Source organism: Spodoptera frugiperda, chromosome 18, assembly GCF_023101765.2.
Source record: "Spodoptera frugiperda isolate SF20-4 chromosome 18, AGI-APGP_CSIRO_Sfru_2.0, whole genome shotgun sequence".
NCBI classification, from domain to species: domain Eukaryota; kingdom Metazoa; phylum Arthropoda; class Insecta; order Lepidoptera; family Noctuidae; genus Spodoptera; species Spodoptera frugiperda.
In genome coordinates, this window is record NC_064229.1 from 10,131,668 (window position 1) to 10,158,206 (window position 26,539).

At 35.5% G+C, this 26,539-nt stretch overlaps 2 protein-coding genes across 14 annotated transcripts in view; one reads left to right on the top strand and one right to left on the bottom strand.

Annotated features, from left to right (window-relative positions):
• Nucleotides 1–20,834, top strand: part of LOC118278271 (MAP7 domain-containing protein 1) — a 72,170-nt gene extending 51,336 nt beyond the window's left edge. For 3 of the 12 annotated variants that reach the window (XM_035597478.2, XM_035597481.2, XM_035597479.2), the window contains 14 exons: nucleotides 3,523–3,617; nucleotides 4,210–4,233; nucleotides 5,729–5,917; nucleotides 9,034–9,177; nucleotides 10,119–10,274; nucleotides 10,621–10,694; nucleotides 11,092–11,190; nucleotides 11,748–11,846; nucleotides 12,273–12,438; nucleotides 12,868–12,982; nucleotides 13,479–13,617; nucleotides 14,191–14,400; nucleotides 14,911–15,258; nucleotides 15,665–20,834. In XM_035597478.2, the coding sequence (XP_035453371.2) occupies nucleotides 3,523–3,617; nucleotides 4,210–4,233; nucleotides 5,729–5,917; nucleotides 9,034–9,177; nucleotides 10,119–10,274; nucleotides 10,621–10,694; nucleotides 11,092–11,190; nucleotides 11,748–11,846; nucleotides 12,273–12,438; nucleotides 12,868–12,982; nucleotides 13,479–13,617; nucleotides 14,191–14,400; nucleotides 14,911–15,258; nucleotides 15,665–15,934 (2,128 nt within the window). In that variant the 3' untranslated portion in view covers nucleotides 15,935–20,834. The remainder of the gene's footprint in view (nucleotides 1–3,522; nucleotides 3,618–4,209; nucleotides 4,234–5,728; nucleotides 5,918–9,033; nucleotides 9,178–10,118; nucleotides 10,275–10,620; nucleotides 10,695–11,091; nucleotides 11,191–11,747; nucleotides 11,847–12,272; nucleotides 12,439–12,867; nucleotides 12,983–13,478; nucleotides 13,618–14,190; nucleotides 14,401–14,910; nucleotides 15,259–15,664) is intronic. The other 9 variants (XM_035597480.2, XM_035597483.2, XM_050700249.1 and 6 more) reach the window with 5 other exon arrangements.
• A 1,830-nt stretch (nucleotides 20,835–22,664) lies between these two features.
• The window catches only part of LOC118278153 (tachykinins), an 83,762-nt gene continuing 79,887 nt past the window's right edge, over nucleotides 22,665–26,539 (bottom strand). The window contains exons 2-3 of one of the 2 annotated variants that reach the window (XM_050700256.1): nucleotides 24,527–25,243; nucleotides 22,665–23,035 (exon numbers count right to left, since the gene is read on the bottom strand). In XM_050700256.1, coding sequence (XP_050556213.1) covers nucleotides 23,007–23,035; nucleotides 24,527–25,232 — 735 coding nt within the window. In that variant the 5' untranslated portion in view covers nucleotides 25,233–25,243 and the 3' untranslated portion in view covers nucleotides 22,665–23,006. The remainder of the gene's footprint in view (nucleotides 23,036–24,526; nucleotides 25,244–26,539) is intronic. The other variant, XM_035597241.2, reaches the window with a different exon arrangement.

The window sequence follows — 26,539 nt, forward strand, 5'->3', positions numbered from 1 at the left end:
GTTTACATCCAACCAATACGAATTAATTATTGTGCTGCAATGTAATAGGGAACGATTAAATTCCATTGGTTATGTGATGGAATTCCCTCTGCGGTGTCTCATTGACAACAAATTCCATGTCCTAATTTACTAAGATTACACTTAGGGCCAGCTTTATTTCACCATCCCATGTTTTAAACGAAATAAATCTTCGTAATCCATATTTTGACACTTTAGAATAACCCTTAATCGCCCTTCGAACAAACATCAAAACACGTCAAGGGCGTTAACAGGATTACCAAAAACGACCCCACTGCTTAATTACTCTTTAACACGAAAAACAAAGTTAGTGAACACGCGATTTTAACGAAAATAGCCCTTCTGTCAAGGTGTGAAAGTGCATGTAGACAGCGCGTTAATTAATGTGAGTACTGTAACGTTTGATTGTTTAATGGACGGAATAGTTATTCTTGGTGATATAGTAATCCATCATGGTTTCTTGGAATGGGTATGAGTAATGTAGTGTTTAGATATCGGAGTGAGTCTAGACCTAGTTCTGTCAGTTGTAAGAACTAAGTGCATTAGATACATTGTTTGTTATTGGAATTGCAGAAACATTAGCTTACATGTCGCTTTTAACGAGAGTATTATCATTTAATAATAGTATATAGGAAAATAATATTGAGACTACATTTTAAAGTGATGGCAGTCTTTTTGATGACATAAGCTGGTAAACGAGCCAGACTATCACTTGATGGTAAGCAATCGCTGTCCAATGACACCCGAAACACCAGAAGCGTTACAAGTTTGTTACCGGCCTTTTGGGGGTGAGGAATTTAAGGGTTTTGGGGAATCGGTGATTTAAAGATGGGACGATGGGTATTTGGGCCTCCGGTAACCTCACTTACACAACGATACAACGGTCTTATTTGGATTGTCTCTATTTGAGCTTGTGAAAATTGTCCAAAAATATACCCAAATAGTAACCCCGTAATCACAAATCACGCGGAAGACAAAACCAAATCCAATACAATCAGATTTGTAACCACACGCCATAAATAGCACGTAATAGGAAAACCACAACACAAATACAGTGTGGCCGAACATTATTGGCCTGCACTGTACCTAATGGACTGACGTTCCCGTTTTGTCGCAAGTCCAAACGACGGAAGTGGGTCAATATTGCGCGACCACAGTGTACCCGTTTGACATTACTTTAGCGCTAATTCATTCTTTGCGGTGCATTGGTACCGTATACACTTATTTGGTAGTATATGGGTCATTTGGGCGATGCTATCGGAACTTTGGACGTGTTAGTGAAATTGATAAAGTTATGAAGTTAAATGCAGTCTCCGATTTTTGTTGGGTGTTTGGTATCTACTGCAATTTTACGATTATCGATATCGATGTTGATATTCTAATTTCTAATAAATAAAAATAATCTAATCATAATACATTTTAATGAACTAAAAGAGTCTTTTAAGTAGTCATGGGTTTATGTTGTTTTGCATTTATGCAAATGACCTTATTCTTAAACCAAACGTTTTGCTAAACTTTTTGTTAGTCTGCTTTGATGCCTTGTTCGTCACAATGTTTTCATGGCGAGACCATCTGGTCATGGCTATTACACATAGCCTAAAAAAAGTGTCTAGCCAATTAATTGGGCGCCTAAGTGTTGTCAAACACATCTAACCGTAGTACCGTCTATCAATATTTATCTAAAACTGTGTTCACATTCGAGAAACTATTTCCAATATCAATAGTTTCAAAGTTTGGGCACTAAGTGACGGGCCAGATTAAATATCGGAGTTGGACGAGAGCCCAGAAGCGTTTCGAAGCGAATTATCGACATCACACACCGATCTACCGATCAGTCGTGGCATAAACTCGGAAAGAATGAGCTAATAATGTAATAGTGGATAGGAAATCTATGATATCATCTAGACACCTATTTATAATCACCTTCCTATTTTAATCATCGTGACGGGACATCCAGTCCACGTTCGCGACTTCCGTCGTGGTTTACTGACCTGGTGACGTCATTAGCCACCACCATCACCATTGTTTAATGCACAATGGCCTTATGTCCACTAATTTGTCAATGGTGAAATTTTTTGTACTTGCTAATTACGCAATTTCTCGGTTCGTGATCTCGTCAGCGGATTCGGAGATTGTTCCAGAAACTGTTTTGGTCTTTTTTGACCTAGATTGCAAATATGGTTCCTGTTTCCTATTTAGGGGTTTAAGGAAAAGTTCTTGTGGGGTTTTGGTCATTTGTCTTTTTTATTTCTTGGTTGGTCCTTTTAATTTGGTGGCGGGTTTTTACTATGCATGTCTATAATTATTACCTTAACTTTTCTCTTAAATTACTTCTAATGTAAGTAATACTCATTGACCCCTTTAATATTAGTTCAAATATCTTTCCATTTAGCTCAGCAATAATACTCAACAAACAATTATCACCTATTATCGTTTGAAGACAATAATCTGTGCAATAAAAGGAAATAAAACAATAAATGCGATAGCATTAGAAATAATACTTGTTTATCATTATCGCTTTATTCATAAGAAAATAGGACAGAAAGAGAAAGAAAATTCTAGGACTTCCTTATGAATAAAATGACATGATAGATGATACAACAAAAGGTATACCAAGATGAATTCTAATATTATAAATGCCAAATTTTGTGTATTTGTTTGTTACTCCTTCACGTCAAAACGACTGAAGGGATTGGGATGAAATTTGTAACAGGGGTAGTTTAGGGTCTGGAATAACACATAGGTTACTTTTTATCCCACTAAACCGCGGGCGAAGCCGCTGGCAGAAGCTATAGAAGCCTGTTAACTTGAAAATTGTTAAGATTTCATCTCACAATCTTTCATAACATAAATCGTATGTAGGTATGTACTATGATGCGATAAAAACCAATATCGCTCTTCAGATACATACAACATAAGGTATTAAGCAATATACAACAGTATATATTTACGTACATAATGTAACGCCTAGCATGTATAATTGTATGTGTAGAATAAATCAACGCTATGTAAATTGCCTTGTATACAATATAACAGCTTATATGTATGTATATCTGTAACTATGCTATGTTGACTAGCTGTAACATATCGCTTTGGTTACGCGTAAACTGGTAGGGGTTATGTATTTAGAAATTTTTGGTATTGTATACCTTGAACTTTTTATATTTTGAAGATTTGTCTGTCTAAAATCCATACGTTTATTTTTATTTAGTTTTAATTGTATTTTTTTTTGTCTTATGTGGTGATGGAAAATAAAATATGTTTAACATTTATAATGTCTAACTTAATCTTCGTTTTACATAATTCAATGATTGTTAAAGAAAGAAAAATAGAAAATATTCGAAACAATTCATATTACTATAACACTCTAGTGCAAGAAAACCATCACCATTACAAAGTATCAAAATTAACAGCAGCTAGTTGCATCTGTTATGCGAAATTAACCCTAACTGCCTCACTTTTATATGGTAGCACTAACTAATATTGTTTGTACAATGTTTTCAGGGCGGCATCAACAACAAATGTGATGTTCGCGTCTGCGCCGCTCACGAGACGCGCTTCCGCGTTGCAATTAGACACTTCAGACACTGACAATAAAGGTAATTTTAGTGTAACCATTAGTTCATTAAGTCAAATTATTTGGTATACAGGTAAGAAAATAAAAATTGATTCAGTAGAGAAACAGTGACTACTGCTATACTTGTGTGCTTTTAAACAAAGCCAAATCTTTGGTAACCGTTGATCGACTTAGTAAATATGCAGTTTTTTTTTCCATGGACTCGAGTCTGTGCCCTTGTCAAACAATTAGTTACAATTTTATAGTCAATAATATAAATATATGCCGTAGTTATATGTCTCTGATGTCCAATCTTTACTTTCTTGCCTGCGTACCACGTTACTTGGTTAACCAAGGGCTTAGTATGAGTTTGTTTTACATTTAACGAGAGCGTATTCGACGCTCTGTTTGGTTGGTTCATTGGAACTGGCCAATCAAAGCGCCGAACGCGTTCTTGTTAAACGTAAACCAAACTCGTACTAAGTGTACTGTACATACAAATTGCTAAGGATTTGGTTCTGGGATACCTCATTGCTTTCATCTAGTACTTTCAATCTCTTTTTTCTGTATATACCTAACTTACCATTTTACTGTGCTTTCTAACATCTTCTTTCTCCATTCATGCTGCTATAAAGGAGCTGTGATGTTCATGAGTTTCTGTAAGTATTTTCATCTTTCATTTCATACCTACTATTACTATTAATTACATAAAAAAGCTAAACCTCTGTTCATTAACTTTTGCAAATTTACCTAATACACCCATAAGCGACACTAGCGCCAACTAGTGTGTACAAAATAGAAAATAAAACTTGACTATTGCTAACGTTAATGAATGTTTTTAAAAGAATTTGTTTAACTTCACCTTTTTGTTTGTTTGAGTCTCTAATAAAATTGGCATTTAATCCCCTTCCTGACGTCCGATCGATCTGTACCCTTAGTATGAGAATCGAAAACACGTTGGGCGCTGTGATTGGTTGGTTTATTCAAGCCGGCCAATCAGAGCGCGGAACGCGCTCTCGTTTCGATTACTTTAAACGTAAAGCAAACTCATACTAAAGGTACTGATATTTGGTACACCCTCTTAATCTTGATGACAATACAACATAAGCCTATTAAAACCGCTTAACATAAAAAATATTTATATGTATATTATTCATTGACAAATCACCTCTCAACCTTGTACAAATACAAAGATAGTTTACATAATCACAACATATATTATATCAAAGTACAAAACCTTAGAACAATATTTAAGACTAATCTTCCTTACATTATCATTACACTTACGGCCGAAATAATCGTCCCCCATAATAATTGCCTTATACACAACTGAGTCAGATATAATTCACTTCTATTGTATTGAGAACGGGTATGTCTCGACCTTGCACTAAGATTAAGAAAAGATTATGCTAATTCGCTGTGTAAGCCGCGTCTGTTTATCTTTTATCCAGTAAAAAGTATGTGGTAATGAAAATTCTGATGTTGGCAAATTAAAATTATGGGGCTCTTACATCTCATTATTTGAACTGCTATTTAATTATTTAATATTTTAGAACACTATAAATTGTTGAATGTCAATTAAAAGTTTATATGTCAATAAATTATTATTTTTGCTTTATTTATTTATATACATATTCGGAATCATTGAATTTTTCTCCATCAAATGATATATATAACTCAATTTCGCAAAAAGTTAAGAATAAAGTTAATGAAATATTATATGCTATAAAAGTCTGACTTTGAAGTTAACCATGCAAGGTTATGTCGTCCTGTATCAATGGATAGAGGTTATGAGGAATTTTGTCTAAGAATCTTTAATTTTATAACTGTACTTCCTACACTCATTTTAAATTGATATCCATGATTTGTGTTTTAATGCCGCACTCAGAGACATTAAATTATTACTTAAACTTTTCCTAAGTAACGATTTTGTATCAAAAACGATCGCTAAGGAGGACTGGGTTAAGTGATCATTAAATGACTCTGAATACCGCAGTTAATCTTGAAATTTAACCCGTTGTCTGTCGGAACGCAGATCTACGCGAGACACAATGTGTTTTCTATTGTTTCTTATATACCGACAGAAAAGGGGTTAATGAAATATGAAAGCTATGTTACGTTATTTGTCTACAAAGTTACAATGATAACTTCCAGATGAGCCCGAGCGCAGTCCAGCGCCGGTAATGTGGTCGTCGGTGGCGCGGCGGCGCACGGACCTGGTGCCGACGGTGCCGGCGCCGCGAGCCCCAGGTAGGGCCTACTCCATGACGCGGCTCGACCGGCTCCCCTCCAGCCGACCGCTGCACTCCGCCTCGCCATCCATGCATCACCTCAACAGGGCTCGTAAGACCTTCAAACTCGCGTATCCAGCTTGGTTTCTGCGTTTTAAGTCTGGGTGCTTCGCTTCTCAACGGTTAGGGTGTTTGTCGCTTCGCTGAGGTGTTTTTGTAGTAGGGGAGACACAAGGGATTTCGGTAGTTACTCGAGCGCGATGTTGAAGATACCCACCATATTCGCACTTTCATTAAATGGGGGGATTAAAAAATTAAAAAAAAATCTAACTTACTCCAGTCAGTTTCGTCAGATTAGGAGAAGAGAAGTCGACAGCATACAAAAGAATGCGCATTTAAAAAAATCTTCCCACTTGAGCGTGATTTCTAAGAGTTGAGTTGAGTTGAGTTGAGAGAGGTTTTAAAGCGTTCTTGTTAGTACCGTCCGAAACATTCAGTCCCATCATGCAAACTGGCAGATTAAGGGTTTCTCATTATCAGAGACACATGTAGCATAAATACATTTTCAATATCTGACACGCTCCACCTCTAGAACAAAAGTTACACGTAACAATTTTAAAGATCTGTGGATTCCCCCTTTTTCCACCGATGGAAGAAAATGTCACTTAACCATTTTTTCTTTCTATCACCATATATTTAAAATCCAGTAGGTCCCTACGACGCTCGAGTAAATCCAAATTTAGCATCGTGGTCTCCCCTACTATTGTGCTATCAATTGGCGTTCTAATGTTCGTAATTGATTATGGGTTATGCTTGGGTGTGTTTGCTAAATGGGCTAGGCGATAAACATGAGTTTGCGGGTGTATAACTACAAATATTTGGCCAATCAAATGAAAAATGTTTGATTAAGCAAAATGCACACTTGAGGTTTGAAGTCGAAATCTAAATTCTGCCCTGATAATAAAATAATTCAGCAAATATAGATATGAACTTACTGGTTTACCCCACGGGTATAGGCAGATAGAAAATACTAGCAAAGAAAATAAAATCAATGAGGTGCTTCGCTTTGCGTTGCGTGCCTCTGTGTGCCAAAATAAGCTAAACATTTATGAATGTATTTGGCTAATTATAACGCCTACAATACGCTTTGCTCAAGAGAGTGGTATTTCTTAACACAATAAGGATGATTTTAGCTGATTTTCAGAGTGTGTAGTTGCTACAAATAAGCTTACGATTAGACCAAAATAATGGTCTTAATGTGTGAATTTATTTAACTTAAAATATTTAGATAATCTATTAGTCTTCCACCAAATAAAAAAGTCCTCAAATTGTACGTTTCTTTTTTTTCGTCTGGCAACTCTATCGGGTGCGTTTGTGAGTGTTGCCAAGCGTTAGGTTTTCCGTCGAATTCGAAGTTTGTTTTGTCCTCGCTTTTGGGATCACGCTAAGTAAATAAAATGGTAACAGCAGGGTGGTCGCTAAACACGCAATTAATGGCTTAATTATAAATATTTTGTTAATGGATACATTTGTCACTAATGTTGTTTAATTTTAAGTTATTGTTGGGTATACTGTCACTAACATTTTGGACATTTGTATAAATGTATTTGATAATATTTTGATACACGACAGAATGATAGATGATTGCATAAAAGGACATATGATATTTATTTATTAGAGTGAAAGGTTTTTACAAGCACTGTCTTATTGACTGACAAGATTATTCGATTTTATTGTGTCCCACAAATTGGCTTAAGTTGTGAATACACTGTTCTAAGGCACTTATTTAAGTACCTTCTATATTTCTAAAACTATTGGGTCCTTTTATTTCACTTCTTTTCTAAATTCATCGTATCGCACTGGGTCGCTTGGTTTGGGTATCATTTCTCTTCCATTTTGGTCTTTATTACATACAGCGTTAGGCTTATATTTGAAAACAACGGGCTAAAAGGTATTTATTACTACCTTCTCTTTATTATAGCTCTTGTATGTACTGGTTTATGCGAATTTTAAACAAAAATATTTTTAAGTCGCGTTTTAAACGTAACTATGCGTATGCGCACGTTTCACTGTGACTTGAGATGAAATGTTTTTGATATTTTTATTAAATACTTATATTACTACGATGAAATCTACCATCATTTCGGTGTCCTTTGGAGTGAAGAACTTTTTTCTTTATTCTTAAAAAACTTTATTTTTAAAACTAAATAATCATAAGCCATTACATACAAGAGCTACAACTCTTGGTCTAGTAACCCTACGGTGGTGTTGCCAGCTTCTAAAAAGGTGAGTTTCACTAATCGCTTCGCTTTCTAATTGGATGTGTACAAGCACTTCCCTTCATTATGCACTTGATGCACATAAATTGTACACATGAAATGAAAAAGAAATTATTTGCATGCTAATGTATAAAAAAAGAAAATGGTTGGAATTGATAGTGTACAATATATTTTGGGAGGGAGGGAGGCTGTATAAATGAATATTGTCATTGAAACGTGAATACAATGACGTAAAAAATTATAAAAATATGAAAATTCTTTGTCTCATCATCATTCATTCTTCATTATATTAATATTCAGTTCATTATGATACTATACACAATATAACAAGACTTGCTATACATTAAATAACAATAATATCAGATATTCATTTTGTTTTAATAATAATAAATTCATTTATTTCAAGTGATAAAGTAATCCATGGGAAATGGCAATCTTAAATTTCCTTCTCTCTTTTACTTTGGGTGTGAGATTTCACGCTACAATTTAAGCACATTATGTGTACAAGGGAAACTTTACCTTATTTCTACATGGTTAGTTCTTATATTCTTCTATTTTCTCGCACCCTTATTTGTGGTTGGTTTCTTAATAATTCATAATCTAGTAGCATATCTTCCTATTTTATATACATTGAAAAATGTTTTGTGTATAATCTACAGTATTATACAGTATTTAAATACAAAAATAAATACCTTACTTTATGGTTAAAGGCTCCGGTCAGACTCGAAACATGTCGAGGATGCCTTTTACACTACATAAGACTAAGATTAGTTACGTTGTAAAACGGGATGATTAAAGATGGAATCGTCTAGTTTAGGATTTTATCAACACATAATATAACAACACCACCATATAATTCATAATACATAACATTAAATATCTATCTACATAATTAACAACCCATATCACCATCATCCCTTCTCCTGGCTGTAAATAGTACTATGCACAGAGCCGCGGTCTGGCGACACGACACCCGGGTCGAGGCCGGGGAGTGCACTCTCCAACGCGACCGCAGTACTCCGCCGTCCTCACTCCGCGCCGCGGAAACCACGCCCCGCGTCCATTGCAGGCACTGGAGTCAATACGCCTAAAGGTATATGGAATTTTGAGTCTTATTTTCTTGTTCATTGATTATATTTTTGATTGATGTGTGTGGGATTCTTAATATGAAAATTAAGTCTTATATTCATGTTTATTAAGTCTTTTTTTTTCAATGATGTGTGTTGGTTTATTCTTACCTTTGAGTTTTTTAGTTGTATGTTAGACTAATTTGTACTTAATTCCTTAACTACTTAAGTTTAGTTTTGACTGACGTTTGACGTAGTTTAGTTTTAATGTGTGTGGTGTTTCTTTAGTCCCTTCGCACACGACGTTGTATCGTGAGCGTATTTCGATACCCGTCGTGTGTGAACGACCTGTTAGGTTTGTTCTATTATAATTCTTATTGATGTGTGTTTTAGGGTTCAATTTTGGCTGTGTGTTCGATGTCAGCGATGTTTTAATAATATTTTTTGTCGATGTATTAACTTGTGTGCTTTTTATGTGAATATTAATGTTGTTTTAAGTGATTAACCTTAGTATATAATTTTGATTTATATTGATTATAATTACATTTGATATAATAAATAATCTAATTAGTAGGGGGCAATGAGCACCGTTTTCCTGCCGGTCGCGGGACGCGGTGTTCATTTTCACCGGGTCAAACCCGAGAAGGAGAGACCTCACAAATATAAATAATCTAAGCTATATCTACAAACCCTATTCAATAATGTAAGAGCACTATGTTGTCCAATTTAAAAATAAAATGACACTTTTGGTCTATGTTAGTTTTACATAAAAAAAATCAGTGATTGATTAATCACATTAGATTTACATAAATACTTAGTTTTGAATGATAAACACAAATCGTTGTTGTGTGAAAAGAAATTACCTTTAAACATACAAAGTTATACCACTTAAAGCCGTATATTCCTCGTATATTACTTTAATATATCACGGTCTTTATAATAAAACTAACCGACATACTATTCCCAGGCGGAGTGGGCGAGTGCGGGGGCGGCAGCGCGGCGACGACGCCGAGCGTGTCCCGCGACGGCAGCGTGCTGGCGGCGACGGACGCGCCGCGACGGACCACGCCCGCACGCCGGCCCCGCCCCGCCTCGCTGCACGCCAACAACATGCATAAGACGCGTCAGTACATTGTGTAGTTTATTTGGTGTTATGTATTTCATTTATTTTATAGCTTTACATGGGATAACATATTAGAATCATTATGGGTTACTTACACTTGTATACTTTTGTGATGTATCAATGGATCGTGCGCGGCAAATGCGTTAGCTAAATACATTAACTATTGCGGATCACAGATGCGATCAAGGGAAAGGAAAAATTCAAACTGCGACAGAAATCAAAGTTTCACAACAGATCAAAGTGTCGTGTATGTCATCGTGCATACTACTCATAATTTGAGACCCTGACGTAGGTTGAAACTAGTCGAGTCTTATAGAAAATTTATTTCATATTTCTATGTTTACAGCTCCGCCGGTGACGCCGGGTGAGGGCAAGCCGCCAGTACATAGAAAGCCAAAGCCATCCAAAGAACATGATAAGGTATGTATTACTTATAATACGTATATACTCTTAGTTCAATGGAGAATATTCTCAAAATATTTAATATTTTCAAGAAGACTTACCAATACTTGATCAAAAATTATAAAGGTTGGCAGATAACTTGGCAAGATTTTGTTATCATTTTAATCAACACAATTACTTTATTAACTAAATATACGCGGACGCAGACGTTCAATAATCAGCACAACGTCGCCGCGTCTAATGTTTGTGAATATCTATCCCTGTGCGATTGGCGGAACTTTACTTACTACTTTGAAAAAACTTGCCAACTTTCGTGCCGAAGACTATATAATACATTAATCACTAATATACCACGATCTCCACCATCCCGATCACATCACCTCGTAGTATAACATCCTATTATACTGATGTCCAGGCGGGGCGCGGCAAGTCCCTGTCGGCGTCCCCGGGCCGCACGCTGTCTCCGTCGCCCGCGCACTCCAAGGACGCCAGCGTCGACAAGGAGATTAATAAGGTAATTACTTATCATACAGATTTTGGGGGAGAATATTGCAGTGGTAGGGTTAATAAGGTTATATTTTGATTGAATGGTAATTTTGATCTGGTCATTGGTGTCATGTGCTAAGGCCGTCTAAAAGAACAGGCTAATATCATGTCTTTAAAATTGCGCAGAGTGACTTCAAGAGAATTGGTACAAAAATTTTGTTAGGGTCTATACTATGACCTGGAGCTGCAGACTGCCTAGGGGTTACCGGGGCTCCGGCTCGAAAAGCAGAAGTAGGAACGGGGTGGTTTTTAGGCAGTAAGAGTTTGAAACTCCTTTCGTCTCGCGCAAGGCGGGCGAAGACATTAGGTGTTTTTCCCCCTCAAAAAAAAAAAAGTCTAATATACCCATCATTGGGAAATGGTAAGGATGATGCATTCTTTTTTATGCAGAGAATGGCGTTTGCCCATTCGTAACTAGATTCTTTTGATTTTTAATAATTTGCATAGACTGTAAGATACGTTTCAGCATTAGAAACACAGTTTGTTTCACGTCCGAGTACTAAAATATAGCGGTTTCCATTGCAGCCGGCGACGGTGGAGGCCCGGCAGGTGGACGCGGCGGAGGTCAGTACCAAGCTGGAGGCGCTGCAGGTACACAACGGGGACGCACTGCCCGACGATAAGGTAGCTATACGATTTTACGTAATATACGCATATGGAGGGGAGATTAGGTCCAAAAGTAGCTATAAATACTATTGACTACTGTTGTTGCCAGTGAATACAATTATTATACGAAGTAGTTACATCCTTGGCACGAAAAAATATCAAAAGTAAGTCATCAAATTCTATATAGCGAGAGTTTTGGAAATAAAAACTTTATGCAAAATAATTGAACAAAATTATGGCGTAGGACAATTTTGGAGAAGGGTTTTGTTATCTGACACATCATGGTAAAAATTTTACATCACAATCGAATCACACTTCTTATGTATGATGATGATGAGTATGAGCTGACTTGGGTGATAAGATACTTTTATCCCACGGGAAATCGAGCGAAGCCGCTGGTAGAAGCGAGTATACAATATTAATAAATTTTATCTCTTGTTAAAGGTAAACGAAATCAAAGAAACAGTAGAAGTTAAGGAAGAAACGAAAATCGAGCAAGTAACGGAGGTAACGAAACACGAAGAGAGAGCGAGCGAGAGGTCCGAGCAGAGACACAGGGAGGACAAGAAGGAGCCCTCCGTCGACAAGACTGAAGATAATGAAATGACCGGTGAGTAGTAGAAAGAATAAGATTATCTGGAATAAAGTAAAGACTTTTCAACTGTGTCGTTATTGCATTTATAAATAAAATCGGCGCCTCTCATAGACACATGCATGATACCACTAAAGAAGATACAAATGGTCTATTAAAGAGAGGGGATTTGGGAATTGGGCCTCCAATAACCTTACTCATGGCGAAACACATGGCTATCGTTGTTTCACGCCGGTTTTCTGTGAAGCCGTAGTGTCAAGGCCATTCGTGCTGAAGTGTCACGTGTGTCATTTCTACCACGTGTAGTAAAATATTAATTTCTATGAGTTTTCGATATTTTTGCACTGTAGCAAGCGCCATGATCACAGATGAATGGAATATCCCGTCTCAAGATATTGTTAGTGACCATGTCAGTTTAAAAACGTATATAAACAATATGTGTTCCAGCGTCGATGACGGCGCGGCGTATAACGACGGAGGAGGAGGCGAAGGCCGCGCTGGCCGAGCGCCGCCGCCGCGCCAGGGAGGAACTCGAGAGGCAGGCCGAGCTCGAGCGACAGAGGTAATACATAATAATAACTACTTGGTTGTAGGTACCGTACTATAAGTATGTGCCCGACCCGCGATTTCTTATTTAATTTTGCCCCATATTAGGATTTTCTCCAGTGTCTAGGTGCTCTGACAAACATAATATATTTAACATACACATAATACCCTTCTTTCTATATAATACATCATTTACAATACAGTTCTAGAATATGATCATTTTTATTTTACTTTCCACGTTGTATTGGTATCGTCACACACTATTGTTGCCAATAAGCCTGATTTAGTATTGAGTATTGATACATTGACCTCACCAACAGTAGATCAGACAGAATTAAATACGTCATCATCACATCAACAGGCTATAAATGGCCACAGCTGACCAAAGGCCTCTTTTCGCACAGAGAAGGTTTAACCATTAATCACCACGCTTGCACAGTGCGGGTTGGCGACTCATGGCCACCACGACTCATAAATACGTCTCACTCACCATCTAAATATTCGTGTTCCAGACTGCAACGCGAAGCCGAAGAAGAAGCAGAGCGGCAACGCCAGGAGGAGGAACGGCAACGTCGCGAGGAGGAGGAGGCGAGGGAACTGGCGCAACTACAGAGGCAGATGGACGAGGAGAAACTCCGGAAGGCTATCGAGGTAATGGATTTCGGTTGCATGGGCAATATTGTTCAGTATTCGGTAATTTTAAACTTTATTTACAGTAAAATTGGGTGAATAGGGATCGAGAGGTGAATAGGGACAGAACAGGGGTGAATAGATACTATGAAAAATTTCCCTATACCTATTCACCCCTCTTCTGACCCTATTCTCCTCTCGATCCCTATTCACCCCATTTTACGGTAAAAAAAATGCACGACCGAGCGACAAGACTATGTTTTTAGAACAAGGGGGAAGTACAAGTGAAACAGCTATTTTACAACGTTACACTACAAAATTTTGTCTGTAGCAATTAATAAACTAATCACAACAGACAAAAATGTAGTAGTACTTATATGAAAATTCGGCAACAATTGTTTTTTATATGGACTTCCAAAATGTCTTATTAGTTAGCTAATAATATTCTAATGACAATCACAAACTAAAATATATTGAGTTAGTATATGGGATGCAAAATGGCAGACATCACATACAAAGAATATAAGATAATTGATTCGATATTTTTCACAACCAAAACATACAATAACAATAATATTTCCTCCCATTTTTCAGGCACAACAGCAACTCGAACGCGAAGAAGCCGAACGCAAAGCTCGTGAGGAGGCAGAGAGGCAAGCGAGGCTTAAAGAGGAAGAGGAAAAGCGTAAGGCGGCCGAGGAGGCTGAGAAACTCCGCCGGGAGGAGGCAGAGAGGGAGGAGAAGGAACGACTCGCCAGGAAACAACGGGTCGAGGCCATCATGGCCAGGACTCGGCTTAGGAAGGTAGGGGGATAGGAAGCTTCTATATGAATGAAATTAGAGGGTTGCTGTATGGAATAAATTGAGAAATGTTCTACTAGTTTCAAGTCGCAATGGGACTCGTGTTGTGCGCGGGAAGTTCCGTTGGTTTATGTACATAACAGCGGGGGCAGACGATGCGTTACGTTACGAGGAAACTTTAATTAACAGACTGTCCAACGCTGCTACGGCGCCGCTGCTATCGTGTGACATCCCCGCTCTTACGCAGTGAAACGTTGGGTAGTAAAAAATTGATTGAACATCCAATAGACACATATTACTTTGTGGATTATAACTCGTGTAGTCTAAATATATTATTAACCAATAAATATATTATTAACACCCACAGTCAAACCGCTAAACCGGTTTTGTGGGAAATTGTCATAAATATAATGCTGTATTTCTTTTATATAAATAAATAAACAAATAAATAAATAAATAAAATATATGAGTGTCGACTTTACAACAACTAAACAACTTCTACGACCATTACAGCAAGCAGAAGAAGACAAGAACAAGCAGTCAGCCCCTGCAGAGCCCGCTGCTCCTGCAGCCCCGGCAGCCCCCGCGGCCCCTGCGGCCCCTGTAGCCCCAGCGGCCCCCGCGCCAGTAGAAGTAGAGGCGGCCCCAGTACCAGTGTCGGGCCCCGCGGCCGATAACGGCAACGTTACCGCGACCGCCGACCTCCTCGGGTTGGACTTCGCGCCGCCACAAGAGAACAAGTCCGTGGAAGTAGGCGGCGGGGAGCCAGCCCCCACCCCCGCCCCCCCACTACTACCACACAACACTCCCAACAACGGCAACGTCACTGCCGACCTACTGGGACTGTCCGACCAACTAGCTGTTAGTATACACATGATTTTCTATACAAGATTTAGTTAAGATTAAGGCTTTTACTTTGTAACGTTATAAAATGTTCAAATATAACAATATTTAATATAATTAACTAATGAATGCAGCTTACTAACGTAACTACATATGTAATGACTCGACTATTTTCAAGTCACGACAGGGTATTGTTGTCCGTAGAAACTCGTCGAGTATTAGTCTTTCAAAGTTAAAGTCAAAATTATTTATTTCAAATAGACCGGGAAGGCACCTTTGAACGTCAAACATCTTTACGGGATGAAACTTTTGATAAACTTGCCATAATATAAACTATAATTTCCAAAATCGTACAATAAAGAACAATTCAACTAAAAAACAATATTCAAGAAAATAATACTAACTTAATCTTAACATATTCCAGACTGAGGACAAAACCACAGAGCAGACGACGGCAATCAAACTCCCGACCAACGATAACGCGCCAATAGCCAACACGCCAATGGAGGCCAACAACGGCAACGTGCAGGCCAACATTGGCCACATATCGGCCAACTTCATCCAGACAGAACGCTTGTCTAGTGAGAGCCAAAAGATGTCGGACGTGCCCAAGTTATTGGACGAGGACTTCACCACGCACAACGGTCACGGGGCCGCCCACAACCACCCCCTGACGCTGCAGAATGCGATCTAATCGTCTCTAACTAAGGTTGGTTATTGAATGCAGTCGGTTTTCATTGCGTATATATTGGCTGATAGTCGTGGGTTGTGATAGTGGCATGCTATTATTCATAGTGACGGTAGGTAGGTATTTTTATTGACCGGGATTCTGACTGCCAAGGTATTCCAAAGAATATATACACAAGAGGTTTAAATATCTTTTTCATGCTACTTGGTGGTCGAATAATACACGGATAAGATTACAGAGGGCAGCACAAGCTTGTCCCATTTGTTTGTGTGTCACGGTGCTTTGATATTTTGTTCACACATTATTACTCTATCTCAAAAACTTCTCAAATAAATTGTTTTTTTGTTATTCATCGTTGGTGCTAGTTAACGTTTTTAGATAGAAATGTAATAGTAACAAATTATTGAACTAGACAAAGTGACCGGTTTAGTAGACGCTAGCTGAAATAGTCCAACTGCCTTAGCATTTATACGTACGGATATTCTATAGAAATATCTTTTAAAATAATAGGATTTTCATTACAAAATTTTAAAGGTAAAATAAAAAAATACAACCAACAACGGCTCCGTTCGAGTCCGAAACTAGTCGAGCTACCTCGAAACTACATTTTTCACAAGGGTAACACTTTTACCCTACATCAAAGGGTTACTAGGGTAAAGACCAGTGGAAAGGGCGATCTCTTCAAGCCAATATGTATGCGTGAAAACGTGGTAAGATATGTATGTCTGTCACTCTAGCTATAACTAAATACTATAAACTAAAATATTTACTGAAACTATTTATTTCTATTTAAAATGCTTTCTTTAACTAGATACAAATCTTATGGCCGTTTTCACTACTTAAGTAAGTGTTACTTAGTGAGGGAGTATCTAAACTAACCCCTAACTGTTAGGTGTCACTTATAGGTTGGTGTAAACCAAAATGTTACTAAGTGTCACCTATCTTACCTTAGGGGTTACTTAAAGATAGATGGTGAAAACGGCTATTAATTACTTAAACACAACTTGGTTTGTAGATTTAAAATATGGTGAATATGTCCGTTTGTCTGTCAGTTCGTATCAATTTTGACAGTGACGTAAGACTGACGTGACCATTTTCGCTAGTGGCTCCATCTACACATTGCAATTTTTTGCAGTTTCTTTTAAATAGTGTAAGATTGCGTTAATTGCAGTCCGTTTAAATCTTATGTAATGAATCCGTCACATTTTAATGTAGGATTTTTTTATATAAAACCAGTTTTTATTGTCCAGTGTTAGGTAATAAATAGATACACAAAACGAACTATAAAACCTATTTTATCTATAGAATGCTTTGTCTCATTCACTCTTAGGTAATTAGCTATTAGAGTGAGCAAGATAGAAGATTCTATAAAACTAAAGTTGTGTTTAAGTAAAAAAAGAAAAAAATGCTATTTATTTATTTTCACAGAGTGACAGATATAGAGGAAGGCACTAAATTATATTATTATATCATAAATTAATGCATTTATTATAAGTTATCGCAATCATCCCGGTTTTACTTGTTTACTGCTGAAGTCAAAATATAAGCTTATTTAATTATTCGTGTACAATCAAGTTTTGAAAGTTGTAGAAGCGAGATAAAGAAAATTCTGACTTATGTTCAATGAAGTAAGGTTTAAAATTGTACACCTATTTATTACTATTATATACTGGTAAACACAAACTTTTGTTTAATTTTGATTCGTTACAAATGGTTTTAAAGGAAATTCTGTCTTATGATGAATGAAATAAGATTAAAAATTACATGCAATAAAATGATAATGAAATATTTTTTTGTGTAGTAGTTTTCGCTTCTGCTATATTTCAAAACTATGATTAGCTATAATAGTTTTACTTGTAAAACTAAAATAATCTGTAATATTCATGACTCATACAAAATTCGGTCGTTAAATCGTGATTTTCTTTGATACATTTTCAACCATAAACCTTTTCTGATAAAGTTGAAAATCGTTTAATAGAACTTTTCGATATAACAGCCGTTTGTTGTCGAGATTTTCTGGTCGAAATATCTTCCCATACACATTGTTCTTAAATATAAAACTTGTAGTCGAATCGATTGCAATAATATATTGTTTAGACAACCAATACTTAGTATTAAGATTAAATAATCAAAACAATGTGTGATTTTTAAATGAAATTAAATGCCAGGCCGCTAGATTTTTGTTTTCTATTACTATAATTTTCACACTCAAACCACAATTTTGGAAAGCAATCTTATGTCTTAAGAGACAAAGGTTAGAATAGCATGCGTCTAAGTTTTTGAGTGGTTTGAGTAGAAATCGTAGATACAGAATATATTTTGTAATACAGAACGAGCATAATATTTATTCAATGCTAAATGGTAGTAAGTAAACAGTATATTAAAAAAACTACAACCTTTTTAGACGGGTTTGTTTTTTTTTTCTTGGCGTTCTTTATTCGAAATTCCGTCTCGTCATTGGTGTTGTGTGATACGTTCGAAATAAGTTCTATTTTTAATTTTGTAATATAATTTAAAAACTTATATAATTTTGAATTTGCTTATGTACTAGTAGTAATTGTGAAATTAGGCAAGCGCTGGCAAATAATGAAGGAAATGTCTAAAGAATGGATTGGAAGGAAAATAATAACAAATATTAACTAATAACGAATGAATTCGAGCATTTAACGGGAGTTTACGTCATCAATTTTTATTAAAAGACAAGTAATTGAGCGGTAATAGCTCTTACTAATAAATTTAAATACGAAATAACTAACTATACATCATTATCTATAAGCCTTAACAACGATTGGCTGCATTTTCATAACGAAGACAGAACCAAACCAAACGGTTGGTTTAAAATAAATACTAGAAAATACACAAGGCTCAAAAAGCCGTATTTGCGATACCAACTGCAAAATACAACAAACTTTAAGTTTGCTTACAGACATGTCTCCGTATTCAATAATATAATTATAATATAATAAAGAATTATTTACCTAAATAAATAAAAAAGTGTATAGTTTCCTTAATAAAAAGGGGAAATTGAAGCTTGCAAGTTACACGCACATAGACACTTGAATACGGATAGATAATGTCTAAACTGAATTACGACGCTATAATTTGTTTTCCTAAATAAATATTATAGAAAAACAATAATAAGATACAGTATATATATTTGGAGTCGATGGAGTAATGCTTAATGAAGTTACGGTAATGTAATTTAAGTTATTTAACAAGTTATATAATTATACAAATTTTTGTATGATAGATAGATAGCATTCAATGTTATTCGGCTTTTTAAACGATGTTATAATAAAAATAACTAGTTATTTGATGCCGTTTCGGTTGATAAACGAGGTTACAATGGGTTGCATTAATATTATTTTTCAACTGAACTAAGATTCTAACAGTTTAATAGTTATTGTATAAATTAATTATTATGTCTAAAGTTATAGTTATGTTTTCATATAAAAAGTGTTGCTGTCTATTATTAATGTGTTAAGATTTTTAAACTATTAGCGTTTCAGTTCTTTCCCTGTTTTTTTTTTTAATGAGTTTTCTATGAAAATGTAACTAGGACTGGTTGACCCGGGAGCTCGCTCCCTCTAACTGTATATTATTCCATAATATTTTCTTTCACATAATATTAATAGTAGTTTTTTCCAATTCAACCTCTGTTTTGTGTTGAATACATTGTTTTGTGTGTTTAGCGAAGTTAGATAAAGGTTAGTTATTGATAATGTTGAAGGGGTAATCTTGTTTTAGGGTAAAATTACCCTTTCCTTATGAAAGTGATTACCCCCACATTGTATGTCGTTTGTGTATGCGAGATATATATCCCAGTGTACTCAACACACCACAGAGGTACATTCACAACACCTGTCACACATCTGTCACTTTGACATTGACACCTGTCTGACAGCTGTCGTAAATGTCAAATTTAACAAATTTATCATACGATTTTTGCTTGTAGGTAACATTTGTACGATTTGTGTTTTATTTTGCTTATACAACCACTTTTAATCGTTCAAATTATATAAAGAAATCATGTAGATGTCTCACGGCCTTAATATTATTATACAAATGTGTTTGGGACAGTGCCGCTCGTCGTTTGGAGTTCGTATTTATGCTGATTTGTTCTGAAATGATTTGCGTCTATTTTCAGATAAACTTAGTACATTCGATGGTGTCTTACGGCGGGCAAACTGTTCTAGGAAGTGCTTGAATGAACATTTGTTTTTACATACTAAATAATTTGGCAGTGTAGAACACATTCATAGATATATAATCTTGCCAACTTGTTATCAATGAAATTGAAACTTTAAAACGTTCAACTGTCGTATTATTTAGTAGGTATCTTGTACGATGTGTTTTCAAGTACTTCCAATGTATAATTTGTAATATTTTATTAAATTAACCAGTGTGACAGGTCGCCCTCGCTACCAAGTCGACCCTCATGTTCCATACATAGTCTGAATGTTATAATTATAAGTTTAAATGAGTTGACGAACGCCCCAAGTTGCGTATAATAATAATACACACTACAGGTACAGTGAACGCGACAAGAATACCAAAATAAGCTAGTCGAAAACATATTATGTAATTATTGAAGAGATTGTGCTGTTAAATTATTTTCAAATTCAAAATAAATTGTTGGTTGTAGGTTTACGTAATTTTAGTGAATCAAGTATGGCGGCCTGTCACACTGCACTCGCGCATGTATGCGTGTGTGCGTGTGTATGTTGTACGTGTGTGTGTAAGGTCCATTCATCGGTACGGTTAGTAGTCGTTGATGGCAATGTTTGTTATCATAGATAGATGGGCAAGGCTTTATGCGTTATGTAACTACTGTATTACGTTTATAAACATCATGGATTTATTAAATGAAACAATTTTAATACGAAAAATAAATACAAAGAAGTTATGTTTTGTGTTTTATTGCTTTTCTTATCCCTGGGTTCTATGAAATCTATGTCGTAATATTTTCTTGTATTGTTTACAAAATGTTAGCTGAACACAGGACTTCCAGATGAGAAGGTGGACCCGATGGATTGGTTGTAATGTCTACTTAGAATAAAAGCGCCTGTGGCTACGATTACTAAGTTATATTTTTACGAGGAATAACATTTGTGAGGTTATATTTTTATTTAAGTCCTAGGACCTCAACATTTTATGTTACAAGACTTTTAAGACCAGATGTGTTCAGAACTATATCACCTAATCCTTGAGAATTGTAATAGGGGCCTCCCTCGCCTCACCCAGGGCGTTACGACTAATTTAAAGAAATTCTCCCCCCAAAAAAGACGTTAACTACCTACTTATTTATAAAAAGCAAGATTCGAAGATATAGGCTATTATAGCCTATACTTTGACAATGACCACAGCAAGAAAAATGATCGTGGGCTTTTAGTTAAATATTAAGCACCGAACTTGGGATAACGGCTGTTCCTGATAGTGATTTGTTTTCAAATAACAAAAAACAATGGTTATAGTCAATGGTCAAAATAGGTCTTATTGACCTATAGGATTTGCAACCAAACATAGATACAACAATCTACGGAAAATAACTTTACAATGCATTTAGATGTGGACTGTACTTACTAAGAGCTTACTCTTACTTGTTGTGTATTGTCAACGTCCAACAGACGTTGATGTGGATGCGTTTGGCTTCCACTAATCATATTCATTGGTACACAGTTTAGCACTGGTGAAAACTGATTCAGCTAAACTGTTTTTTGGAAAGATGCGCGCTATATAAAGGGGTCAAGGGGTAAAATGAAGCAACATTAAAATTGACAACTGCGTATATTAATTTCACTATTGTTATAATACAGTTTACATTTTGCCAGCCCTTACAAAATGTGAAGATAGTTTTACATAATTCAATAATTTATACAAAACATTTTGTAATTTCAATAAAACAACAGTTACAAACGCTAAAGTAACTACGTAATTGTTGTAACAAACAATTATTCATAGGCGTTTAAAAATATATAATTTTAAATATATAACTTAGTTTATGAAGTAATAAACAAATGATGAATAAAAATTAAGACAAAAATATAAGAAAAGAAAATGTCAACATAACATATTTTCAAATAAAATATAAATTCAATTAATTGATCGTTTAAATAAAACATATGATAATCAATAAAATAAAATTGATTTATAAAACAATTTATATTATATATTGTAAAACTTAAAACAAATGTAGAGAATTTAAAACAAAAAAATATATATTTCAATGAACATTTTTATAGTATTTTCATTAACTATTACGAATCCAATCTACATATTAATTATTATTTTTTATTTATAATTGAAAATACTCGCCATGAGCTATCTACTGTTTATTTTAACTTTAATTTTTGTTTAACAATTATTAGGAAATATATAAGTATTCAGAAATATAAGAATGCATATTACATTATATTTATTCATTTTTATTTAGAGGTACAATATTTTAATCAACATAGAATTTAGTTAATCTATATAAAATAAAATATATTTCAACAATAGAAGTCTTGGAAATTTTGATATTGAAAGTAGACATTGATTAGCAAAATATAAAGGAATATTTAAAACAATTATAATAAGTTAGGCCATTATTTATGTACTTTAATGTACTGTACTACAATAAGTCGTGTCTAAATAAATACAAATAATACACAATGTATGTGTATTGACTATTTGAAAGAAATCTATTAAAAATATATTTAAACTAAATAAAGGACACAAAATCGGCTTGATCGTCAACTTAATACAAAATATAAATATATAAATTCACAACAATTCTGCCGTTGAAATACATTTTAAACAAATTTAAAGAATAAATATAAACAGTTAAATATTACATGTTATGTTATAATGTATATAATTAGTAATTTAATAGATATTTACTGACTAGAATTTCTTATATAACAAACAGTGAAAACAACGCTAAAATAAGCCTCGTCATTCATTGGCAAGAATACTTACTTATAGGATATGTTGAAAAGGTAAGTCTTTCTCAAGAAATAGGTAGCATTTTAATTATTTTTTATTTATTAATTAATTTATGTTTAATACTTGTCTTGTAATCAATCTTTGAAGACACTCAGTTTGATATTTCTGTCTCGGAACTGTCTGTAACAGAAAAAATAGGAATAAATTAGACATAGATACACATAGGTACCGTATGGAGAAAACTCGTATGACTTAATTTAAACCACATATTTGTTATCATCTTGGCTGACAATAATACCTATATGAATAATGTACGAAATAGACCTAGTAGTTAGCCAAAAAGTACATTTCCTTTTTGAGTTAATTTGAACACTCTTTACAAATACGGCATTGCAACAACCGAGGCGCAACAACTCTAAAGAACATACATCATTACAGCTCTTCTGTGGTCAAGGTACATTGAGCTATTCACACAGAATTTAATATTTGATTTACTTAGCTTTTAATTTCCGTTTTCGAAGTAGTTGTAGTTAAAGAGTAATTCTTGTAATTTAATTTGAGTCATATGAGTGATCTCCATACTATATATAATGATAACCCCCGATTTTAACATGTTATAACAAGATACACTATGAATCCAATATAATAAGAAGTCAGATTATTGCCATACACCGGGCCCAATTCCAGACTGGAAAATTTTCGAATAACCGAAAATATCGAAGACATTTGTCCGGTCCGGGAATTGAACTCCTTGCTCGGCAGTTTGCCCAACAAAACTACTTAAATAATTTCCTCTAAATACAAAAACCCATCCATATTAATAAACAGGAATAACGTATGGAAATATTAATGCGAAGAATACAAAAGATACCAGAAACCCCATTTTTTTCTTCTAACTAAATAATAGTAAACTAAAGATATACAAAAAAAAAACACAGATCACCACGATTGGTCAAGAAGGATTTAGTGATTTCATACTTATGTATCGAAATTAGGTACAAGCCCATATTCCCTCACAATATATAAATAAACTTAGAAAGTACTGCACCTACGATGAATGACTTGGAAAAGGTTGCATTGGTACCTTTTCTTCTGTCATTCATATACAAAACAACAATTAGTGGATCACACCAAGAATAACGTACGGGAATGTAACCCGTGACGTCACGAAGTCTTAAAAAGAAGATACCCACGATAAAACACTGTTAGTTTATGAAAATAATAATATTATTCGACAACTTGTACTTTACTGTTGCCTACCACACAAAGTAAGAAGAAACCAAAAGTTTACACCATTTATTTAATACAAATCTTTGCGTGTCTACCTTCTGGAAAGGTTTCGAGTCAATATAGCCGACCTAATACCTGAAAAATTAATTACAAATGCGTCAATGATGGCAAATGAACTACGTGTCTGTAAAAGTAACGTAGCCAGCACACTACTACGAAACATCGTAGCGCTACGCAGACGCTACGACTGCTACACTGCGTAGCAATTATTTTAGCAGGGCAGTAGTTTTTTTTTTATGGTAATAGAAAATGTGTGAAGTGACTCACGAATAAAATAACTTCAATTTGACATCTGCTGTACCTTTTTGTAATGAGTAATTAACATATAGCGTGTGAACTTTACTGATGTAAGAAACGTTGAAAATGAAAACAAAAACTAACCTTCAGCCCACTTCTTGCCTCGCATTCCGAAAAAGCCCATCTGAGCCTTTCTCTTAGGCAGGGGTCCGTTTTGGTCGACGAGGAATTTAATTTCATGAGGGCCACTGTTTTTCATGTCTTTCTTGCCCCTGACGCCGATGAATTTGCCGCGGAAGCTCAGGTTGTTTAGGGATTTCTTTCCTCTCACGCCGTAGAACTGGTGCATGTTCGCCGCTCGTTTCTCGATCTCATTGGTCGATTGGTCGACTTCAGATTCTGATGACTCCGAGGGGCGATTGACCTGCGAGATGTAGTGGAGGAGGAGTTCGTTGAGGAGAGGGAAGTCCGAGACGGTGGGCCTCTCGTTCGACGAGTAGTCAATCTGGCCTATGAGGGAACCATCTCTCTTGAGGTACAGTTCATTGCTTTGGAAGTCTGGGAACTTCATTTCTTTCTTGCCTCTCATTCCCATGAAGCCCATGGGAGCTCGCTTGTTGTAATACTCCTCAGGGACCTCTAGTATGTCCTGAAGGCTCTTTTTCCCTTTCACGCCGACGAAGAACTGAGGTTTTCGTTTGTAGAACTGTTCGGTGCCGTCGTCTTCGAAGTACTTCTTGCCGCGCATGCCGAGGAAGCCTTGGGGCACGCGCTTGGACACTTCTTGCGCGTAGGCCAGCGATACCAGTTGGATGGTGATGAAAATTAGGCAGGCTCTTGGGGCTCCCATCTTTGAATGATCTGTAACAATTGAATTACGCATATTAGATTATTTATTTTCTGGTTAATATTTTTCTTTGACATATGTACATTTGTTGTTGAAATATTGATTCGTGATTAATAAATTGAGCTCGGCTACTTTTTCAATATCGCTTGTCTATTAGAAATTAAGTCTAAACTGAAACTAACAACATAATGACTAAAATAAATAACAAAATTGGTAGAAATACAATTTTCTTCCGTTAACATATTAAAATAGGGTTTATTTCTAACTTTCATAACACTACTATTACGAGTAATTCCGACATTTCTTTTTAAGTGTCAACACATATCTATGTAGATATTTTAAATTGTTATGTAATCTTTACTACATTCCTAAGGCTTTTCGACCTTGACATCGCACGACATATAAAAGGCGGTTAGTTTTTTAAATGAAACTTACATAAGTGACCCCCATGGGAGGCAGTTGTATGCATAGTGACATGTTCAAGCACAACTCATACAGAATTCATGTCATTAGCAGCAGTCGTGGCTAGGTGTCATTTTTAACGTCAGGGCTTTTATGGAATTACTAGGAATTAGTCGTAGATGGACGAAATTAAAATAGAAACGTCACTATTCAGTATGTACCATGTTTGTTGTTCTCTAAAGAGGAAATCGTGGAGGCCCGGTGGTTTAAGACGCTTTCGATGCTCCTTAAACATGAGAGCGCGGGTTCGAAAAGATTTGGGATTATAATAAGTTTGAAATCACCAAACTGCATTGGGCAAGCGTAGTGATTAATGCTCAAAACCTTCTTCATGCGAGAAGAAGCTTTGGTCAGTAGTGACCACTAATAGGCTGTTGGTCTGAAGTGAAAGATGAAAACCTAGAAGTTATAGATTATTGACAAAATTTAGACTCCGTTTAGTTATTTTAAATGACAAAATAATTCACTTAAAAACTTTTCCTGCAAATCCTTTGTAAGCATTTATGTATACGATAGTGAACTATTAGAAAGTATAACTACATTGTAAATTTTGAAAACATATCTCTTACAAAACAACCTATCAACTAAGAATCCAAAATAGACTTTATTGCACTCATAAATAAGGTAATAATTTCTATGCCGACGGGGTCGCTTACAATGGCCCGGGACCCCATTACATGCAATTTATATTATTATATACAAATATATATTTATGTTCTGTTTATTGTTTTTATAAATGAATGTATATTGTGATTAGTGTAAGTTTAGTAGAAGACATTTTTTCCCGTATAGAGTCTGGTCAGGTACAAGATTATATATAATTTATGATCATTGTTTGGTTGCCGTGG